Here is a 9364-nt window from a genome sequence, read left to right as displayed (position 1 = left end):
GAGTCAAAACTGTTCCATCTCTGAAACTTTCTCCACTTTCAAACAATAAGGAGACAGAGATTTCTGAAATGGCAATACGTTGTTGGCAGGCATCATAAACAAATCATTGGTTCATATCATTTATAACATATAATTTTACAATAGAGTAAAATAACTATAAACTATTAGTAATTGACCAAAAAAAAAAAAAAACCTAAATTCAGAAGATCTGTATTTTTTGAATAATGAAATCCAGATATGATTTTGTAATAAATATTCATGACAGAATATCGAACGTATTTTAACTAATATTCTGTAAACATAATATAATATAATATAATATAATATAATATAATATAATATAATATAATATAATATAATATAATATAATATAATATAATATAATAATGGGTTGCACTTTATTTTACAGTACGTGTACTAACATGTACTTATAGTGTACTTACAGTGTATTTATCTAAGAAAGTTCTGGTAATACAAGGTAACTACATGGGGTAGGGTTAGGTTTAGGGGTAGGTTCAGGGTTAGCACCTAGTTATTACATTATATTCATTATACATGAAGAGCACACTCTTAAATCTGAAGTCTGCATGTTGTCATTTATGTAATAGAGAAAAATGAGTGACATTTACTAATTCTTGTATAATACCAAACCAAACCTGTATGTCTTTCCTTCTACTGTGAAACACAACAGAATATAATTTGATAACATGTCTTTGAACGAAGGTGAAAGTTAGTTGAGTATAATGAATTAGAGGCAATAATATTAATTTGTGTAAAATAATTGAATATAAAATTAATTGTGCTATGATATGACATTTGCTCAGTATGAATTATTCTGAAAAAAAAATAGAGTGCTAATTATGAAATGCAACAGAAATTGAAGTTTTTTTTTTCTCTCTCTCAAAATAGCTCATGGAGCAAGATGTTAAAAATAGCATTGATTACATCACTTGCCATGTGTAAACATGGCTGTTGCTTCACTTCTTGAATATGAACTTGTTTCACTTTTTCTGACAATATAAGCCTGATCTGTTTGGCATTTGTCTATGTGTTATTCTTAGAGTTGTGCATGTTGCAGGAAAACCTTCATTGGAGACTGGAGGACTGCAGCTCAGTTCCACTGCCACACTGCAAGCCCCGGTCTCTCTGTCTCTGTCTTTCTGTTTCGCCTCTTAAAGCAGTTGAGTTAATGAGTGAGTAACCTTCCTCTCAATCTGCTTGCAGTGATTTGTTGCTGCTGTTGAGAATTGTTTTGGCTTTTAACATTGATTTATTGACCTCCTAAGCCAAGAAGCGTATTAATAAATCTGCAATTATTAAATGGGGGAAGAAAGTGGAGGCATTTATATATGATGCAGGGAAATGTGAATAATTACAGGATTACAGAGAATAAGGTGAATGCAAATGTATGGCAAATAATAGAGCATCCTGGATTACATATTTATTGGACTGCCCAGAATAACAGCGAAACGCAAATATTACAGTCAAAACTGAAAGCAAATAATGCTAAAATAAATAATATAATTTAAAAGTAACTTTTTTTTTACTTTTGTATTTAAATTTTTATTATATATATATATATATATATATAAATCTGTTGGCTAAAACAAGAGGTTACAAATTAGAGAATTATTTAATACCATGTGTGTGGAATCTAAATAATGAATAGCAAAGATAATTACATATTTTACATTATTTTATTTTATTTTATTATTTTCGCATTGGTGCTCCACACTCCATTCAACTGCAGGCGGTAATGCACCATGAAGCTGTTTGCCAACCCATAATCAAAGCCCAGAAGAAGAAGCTCCCAGTATGCACCGCGGTCTGGTCGCGCTTCTGTTGCCGGAAACGCCTCTGGAACAATGCAATCACACCCCGATGTTCAGAGGTAAACCACAAATACATTTTAAAATACAGTCTTACGAACGCAGGTGATAAAATGGCTTTACTATGTTGAATTTTCTCTTAACGTAGTGAGTCGTGTATTGCTAAGAGTTATTGAGAAGCTTTTAAAATGGCAAGGAAAGACTTTTTTATGCAAGAGTAAATTCCTAGATGTTTTTATTTTTATTTTTTTCAATCATTTACTCACAGTAAACCCATTACGCGCCGTTAAAATGAGCTTAAATACTGAACTTGAACAGCAGTAATACTGCAGCAGTACTGCAGCGCGTGACGTCTGTGTGTGTTATGCGCGCGGTGCAGAACATCACAGTCTCAGTGCTTCACACAGGACACATTTGCAGTCCACTACTGATCCACGGCTGTTTAGGCCACAAACACAACATTTGTCTATTATTTGGATTTCAAATCATGTAAAAAAAATAAAAATAAATAAAAAACTTTTTCAGCGTTGTGATACTCTTATCACAGTACAGTAACAATCTTTCATAGACATAAGTTTAAACTCAAGAAATATAAACAACGTATTTTTCATGCATTGACTTCTAGGTTTGTATAACTTGCTCAAGGAAGCGGCAACACATTTAAACATAACAAGCAATCCCACGTGGCTTTCTGGCTAGGATTAAAACAAGAAAAAGTGCACTTTCAAATAAACAAGGCAACATAATATCTGCACTTTTACAGAGGCAGAAAAACAAAGTTCTTTAAGACCCGTGAGATTGCTTGTAATAAAGATTTAAATCCAAAACTGTTTCTGTCAGGGGTGAGTTTTGATTTTAAATGTTTGTGATAGCCTAACAAGAAAACCAAATAAATGCAGGCTTGGTTGGCAGAAGAAACTTCTTTAAAAACATTACAAAAATTACGACTGGTAGTGTATATTTTAAAGTAGTGTAATAACTGTAGTACAAACACATTCCAGTGCAGCCTCATTCCCTTTCTCATAATAAAACTGCATTTAAGGTTTATTTTTTAAGGTGTACTTTAAATAATTTCCCACCTAATAAAGAATAATTGTAACAAGCATACATGACTATATTAAAACAAATATGTTTGTTTTTGCAATTGCTAAATTGTTTACATTTTTTAAGTGATTTATGGAAACTCTTATTTTTGTAGGTTGGAAGATGGAGATGTGTCTCAGAGAGACCATTTACTGGGAGAAGATCTCACCGGTCTTCCTGACCTGGGTGCTGACCAACTGTTTAATGGCTCTACAGTTGCTTCAAGGTTCCTGCGGGCTGAACTGGAACTGAACGCACGGTTGCGGACGCTGTCCTTTGGGAAACCAGTGCGATACACGTACAACCCGCTTGAGTACGCCTGGGACACACATCGATGTTATGTGGAGAAATACTGTCAGGAAGGACAGAGCATACTCTTCCTAGGCATGAACCCAGGACCTTTTGGCATGGCACAAACAGGGGTCAGAAGATTTTCTTTCTTTTTATGTTTTCACAGTATTATTTTTGTTGCAATGATATTATGTGAGAATAAATTCAGTAAAGAACAGGGTTTCAGTTGATCTTTCCACAAATCAAGGCATTAACAGTGTCTTGAAATTGACTAGAATGTCTTAAATCCACAAATTCATAGCATTAAATGTTGCTTGCACAACAACAATAATAATAATCATCATAATCATAATAATATCTTCCTGTTTGTTTTTGTCTTGTTTTCCCGAAATAAATTATGGAAACTTCTTTATTTAATTACTGAACAAAATTATCAATGCAAGACTTCTGTTTTTGCCCCAATTTTTCTGTGGCATTGTGCTGTGTGATAAAACTGCACATTTTAGAATGGCCTTTTATTGTGGCCAGCCTAAGGCACACCTGTGCAATAATCATGCTGTCTAATCAGCATCTCGATATGTCACACCTGTGCGGTGGATGGATTATCTCAGCAAAGGAGAAGTGCTTACTAACACAGATTTAGACAGATTTGTAAACAATATTTGAGAGAAATAGGCCTTTTGTGAACATAGAAAAAGTCTTAGATCTTTGAGTTCAGCTCATGAAAAATGGGGGCAAAAACAAAAGTGTTGTTTATCATTTTTGTTCGGTGTGGTTCAGATGCAAAATTAAGATATAAAGTCTTGTTTGCTTTAATAAATGTAAGTGTGTTTATGCTTAAAACAAGTACAAATATCTATCAGTGGTGTATGAAAACTTTATTTACTTTTAAATTAAGTTGATTTTTTGAGCCCATTGGCAGATATTTATTTTAGTTTTAATCATAAATTCACTTCAGTTACTCAAAAAACAGTTTAAAGTAAATGTACCTTAAATTAACCTCTGAGCTGGATAACATGACCAAAACACTTCAGTGTGATCAGAAGTTACAGTACACGCTATTTCAATTTTGTAGTGTTTGGGTACAAAAGTTTTTTTTTTTTTTTTTTTTTTTTTTTGTGAACTGATAAAAAAATGCTGTGGAAATCTGTAGAAAGTTGCATTTTTAGATGTTTAAGACTTGCTTAACTCATTGTGTGCTCCTTAGACATTTACATTTTGAGAACATATTGACATGGTGTTCTTTCATTTTTCTTTTCTCAACCTTAAAAGTTGTGTCCTAATATTAAGAGATTCGGACTAATAATCCAAAAGTTGTGGGTTCGAGTCTCGGCCGGTAGGAATTGTAGGTGGGGGGAGTGAATGTACAGCGCTCTCTTCACCCTCAATATCACGACTGAGGTGCCCTTGAGCAAGTTACCGAACCACCAACTGCTCCCCGGGCGCCGCAGCATAAATGCACTTTTACCTTCACGTTTTCACTTTAAAAAAAGTTATTTTTAATTCTTACATTTACCTTCAAAATAATTTTTTTGTGCTCCACAGAATTCTTTTTTACAATTATGTGCGTAAATGATGACATAATTTTTTTTTTCATTTTAGATAAGCTATACCTTTAAGTGTTTGCTGAAAAACAAAAGAACATAAAAAGAAACAGAACAAACTGAGACAGACTAAATCGAGAAGAACTGTGGCGATGTCTCCAAGATGCTTTAAGAAACCTGCAAACTGCAGTACTGTTCAAATTTTAGGCCCTTGTGTAAAAATTCTGTAAAATGAGATTGTTGTCAAAAATAATGTCACAAATTTATTTTCAAATCAATATTTGGTGTGACCATGCTTTCTGTCTAAAGCAACTTTTGCCCTTGGTGCACTTGCGCAGAGTTTCTCAAGGAGCTTTGCATCTTGGAGACTTCTCCACAGTTCTTCTGGATTGAGTCTGTCTCAGTTTGTTCTGTTCCTTCACGTCATTCCAGACAGACTGATGATGATCAGATCACATCTCTGTGTGGAGCACTGGCTGTTGTCAGACAAAAATGCACTGGATTATTACAATTAATGGCAAAATTAATATTTAGAAATGTAATGATATTTGATGATTTGATGACCACTGTATATGCCCAGTTATTGGCACGCTTAAAAGGGTTTGAGAGGAGCTTGTTCATCTAATTTTGTTGAAATGTCACAATGTAAGCATACTAGTTTTTATTTTAAATCATGGCTTATTTAATTAAGTAGTCTGGGTTTGAATCTCAAGCTTGATTCTTCTATCTTAAACCAAATGTTGCCACGTTTTGCCCTGTTGAAAATGTTTAAAGTCGCTCCTCCTGATTCGTGATTTTGGTAAGTTGCAGTCTACGGCAACATCTGAGAAGAAAGTCCTAGCATCTGGATTGTTGATTGTATAAAAGAATATAAAAAAAGCACACAAGTCACTTATTACTAGCAACATCCGCATTTGTGAGTTCTACCAAAAATGATCAGTTTCTGTAGTTGGGTCATTCTTCAATTGCGGTGGCAAGTGGTGTCCCTCTACTTTACTACTGTTGAAATAAACTTTAAATACCAATCAATTAGAAAAATGTTTACATGTTTATATTCTATAGGGTTAACACAATTTGTGGACTATTAATAGTTAACTTTTAGTTTTAACATACATATTTAATTGAGTTTGGGAGATTGCCTTTTTTTAACAAAATATGTTCCTGCCATACCTTAGAGCAGTATCATGGAATGTAATTGCAACAATGTAACATTTTTAACACAGATAAAGTGGTTATAATGTGTATATAGATTTAATTTAACGTACAATTTTATTAAATTGTTAAAAAAATACATATTTTGTTATATTTAGGAAAAAAGTTGTGTCCCACAAATTCATGTCTGTGGTGTTAACACAATGGATTTTGCCCTTTTAAGCAAAGGAGGAAATCTATTTAGACTACTTCCTGTGTGTAAAGGTCACTGCAGGTGCTGGTTGATCTGAGGGGTGCATGGGGAGTACATTGTTTCTCATTAATTTTCTTAAAGTTAGCTAAATGTCTGACAATATCATGTGTCACACTTGATTAGTGCCTGTGGTGTTATGTTAATAACTTGCAGATTTTTACATATTTTAATCAAAATCTTGATAAATACATACTTATTAATATTTCCAAAATGTCTCCTGATCTTGAAACCATCATGATGGCAGCCTCCATTTTAGAAAAGTCTGGATTTAGGCTGATTTGTCTGTGGTGTTACTGTCTTTTCTGGTAACACCACAGAGCCTATAGTAACCTGTGATATAAAGTCTGTGGTGTTACTTCAAAATGAAATAGACATAAGTGGTTGTGTCACCAGTGATTGGTTGACATTATTTAAAAATCAAAATGTTCCTAAGATTTCATTTTTGATATATTCATATTCATTTTTCATTTTAATTGATATATCATATTAAACTAATTTGAAATGCATAGCAATATATTTTATTAGAAAAAAGCAAACAAGGTTTTTTTTTTTTTTTTTTTTTTTTTTTTTATACAAATTCTGCCTCTCATTTGCCACCCCTACTGAAGAATGACCCAGTTGTCACTGTTGTCAAGATACTTGGCACGGTTCATATGAGATTTCATAATTTCTCACAGTTTAAATAAAGTGATGGAAATGTAGAAGAACATTTTAAAAAAGCAAAAAAAAAAATCAACTACATCTCTTACTTCCTCATTATCAAGGTACCGTTTGGCGAGGTGAAGGCGGTTCGCGGTTGGCTGAAAATCACTGGAGCGGTCGGCCGTCCAGCAGAGGAACATCCTAAGCGACGGATCACAGGCCTCGACTGCACTCAGAGTGAAGTGAGCGGAGCCCGTTTCTGGGGCTTTTTCCAAGAGCTCTGCGGTGAAACTCACAACTTCTTCCGCCACTGTTTTGTGCACAACTTGTGTCCTCTCATCTTCATGAGTGAGTCTGGCAAGAACCTAACTCCGCCTGAGCTCCCGGCTGCGGAGCGAGATGCCCTTTTGTCCTGCTGTGACAGTGCTCTTTGTCAGGTGGTCACTGCACTGGGAGTGTCCCTGGTGATCGGAGTGGGCAAGCTAGCCGAGCAGCGCGCTCGACGGGCTCTGGCAGAAGCAGGCATCACTGTGAGAGTGGAGGGTATCATGCATCCGTCCCCTAGAAACCCACTTGCTAATAAAGGATGGGCTAACATAGTCAGGGACAAACTAGATAATCTGGGGGTGTTAAGTTTGCTTACCAGTTGATGATGAGGATGATGATGACAGCTGCTACCTCTGCATTTTAAAATTCACTCATTCATTCTTTTGAACCTTACTGAGACATTATCAGTGACTTAATGAGACATTTGTGGCAGTAAAATGTCATGTTTAAGATAACAGATGTTATGAAAATTAATGGAGTACTTTATCACACCTTTTTTTTTTTTTTTTTTTTAATTCATTTCTCCGTGTGTGTGTGTGTGTGTGTGTGTGTGTGTGTGTGTGTGTGTGTGTATACACAGAACTTTAGATGGCCATTTCAAGCTCTTTTCTATGTTAAGATGTAAAGGTGCATGCATATGTAGGATTTTTTTTCTTTTTCTTTAACCATAGAAGTGTATAGATAGATAGATAGATAGATAGATATGTTTGTCTGCATTTTTTAGATTACATTTGTGCAAAAAAGAAAAAAACAAATACTGTAGATATTACTTTATGTTAGTCTTTGATTATAACACACTAATACTGATAATGAGTTCAAGAGGTTATTATAAATTGAATTCAATCTCATTTTTGCCCTTGGATTGTGGATTGTCTTTTTTTATTATTATTATTATGTGTTTAACCCAAATGTTGAGTTGAATGTACAGTAAAGGTGATTGTAATAAATTGTATCTCATGTTCAGCACCATCCTTTCATTTTGTGTTCATCCGTAAACCAAAATGTTTTGTATTCAAAAGAAAACAAACATGTTTAACAAATCTAATGTGAATTGAGAAGAAGCTTTCAGAATTCAGTGATGTCATCTCTGTTCAGTTAAATAGTGTCAGTGCATTTATTTGCAATCAAGTCAACGATATCGATGTAGATGAAGTGACACCAACTAAGCAAGCCAGAGGCGACAGCGGCAAGGAACCGAAACTCCCATCGGTGACAGAATGGAGAAAAAAAAAAAACCTTGGCAGAAACCAGGCTCAGTCGGGGGGCCAGTTCTCCTCTGACCAACAGAATCACAGTTTTATTAAAGGAGTATTTCATTCTTTTACTTGGGTATCCTAATATATTTAAAATGCATTAGGTTTATACTAAGCATACTTCAAATCATTTAACATATGTACTGACATCACTTGAGCCTTACTTAAAAATAACAATTAAACTTTATTTGGAGTAGTACTTGTGCACAACACAGATGTCATAATATTAAGCATAAAATGTGATTTAATGTAACTGTTGATGAGAACTGTATGATCTTTGAATATTAGCAGTCTTTAAATGCAATATATTTAGAGTGGTTGCACTTTATTTTACAGTATGCGTACTTACATGTACTTATAGTGTACTTACAGTGTATTTATCAAGAAAGTTCTGGCAATACAAGGTAACTACATGGGGTAGGGTTAGGTTTAGGGGTAGGTTCAGGGTTAGTAGTTATTACATAGTTATTGTAATTACTATAATAAGTACATAGTATGTACATGAGGCACAGGACTGTGAAATAAAGTGCTACCTTTAGAGTGTACCTGATGTATACTTGCAATAGTTCCACTTTAGCACAATCAAACACACAGCACAATTAACGTGCTTTAAAAATTTAAATTAGTTGTTCCAGTTTAGTATATCAAAAGTACAACTGCAGTGTCCATAAATACAGAATGTAAATGTATTTGTAGTATACAATAAAATAGTTGTATTTCAAATTCATTTTAGTATATACATAGTTTTTTTTTTCACTAGGGTAGAGTGTAATCTTTATTTATTTATTTATTTATTTTTTAATTAAGGCAACTTATAGATCATCTGAAAACTCATTTACAAAGCTAGCCATTTGCTGTTTTCATATTTAAATCTATTTTAATTGAATGAAGTATTTGGGTATCTGAACTGAATCCGGATACACAGAGTAAAGCCTTTTTTCCCTCATGATACCAGTATGAACCTGAGTGGACAATACTCTTGTTCTTCAC

At 34.0% G+C, this 9364-nt stretch overlaps 1 protein-coding gene across 1 annotated transcript; it reads left to right on the top strand.

The window, feature by feature from the left end:
• Positions 1 to 1083: 1083 nt before the first annotated feature.
• On the top strand, positions 1084 to 8090 carry LOC113069228 (single-strand selective monofunctional uracil DNA glycosylase). The gene is made up of 4 exons (XM_026242232.1): positions 1084 to 1193; positions 1751 to 1891; positions 3028 to 3334; positions 6917 to 8090. Exons 2-4 carry the CDS (start codon positions 1866 to 1868, stop codon positions 7442 to 7444), a joined length of 861 nt encoding a protein of 286 aa, XP_026098017.1. The 5' UTR covers positions 1084 to 1193; positions 1751 to 1865; the 3' UTR covers positions 7445 to 8090.
• Positions 8091 to 9364: the final 1274 nt, after the last annotated feature.

The sequence above is a fragment of the Carassius auratus genome, unplaced genomic scaffold, assembly GCF_003368295.1.
Source record: "Carassius auratus strain Wakin unplaced genomic scaffold, ASM336829v1 scaf_tig00001155, whole genome shotgun sequence".
In the NCBI taxonomy this organism is placed as follows: Eukaryota; Metazoa; Chordata; class Actinopteri; order Cypriniformes; family Cyprinidae; genus Carassius; species Carassius auratus.
The sequence above is the reverse complement of the archived record's forward strand: the minus strand, read 5'-3'. Positions and strand labels throughout refer to the sequence as shown.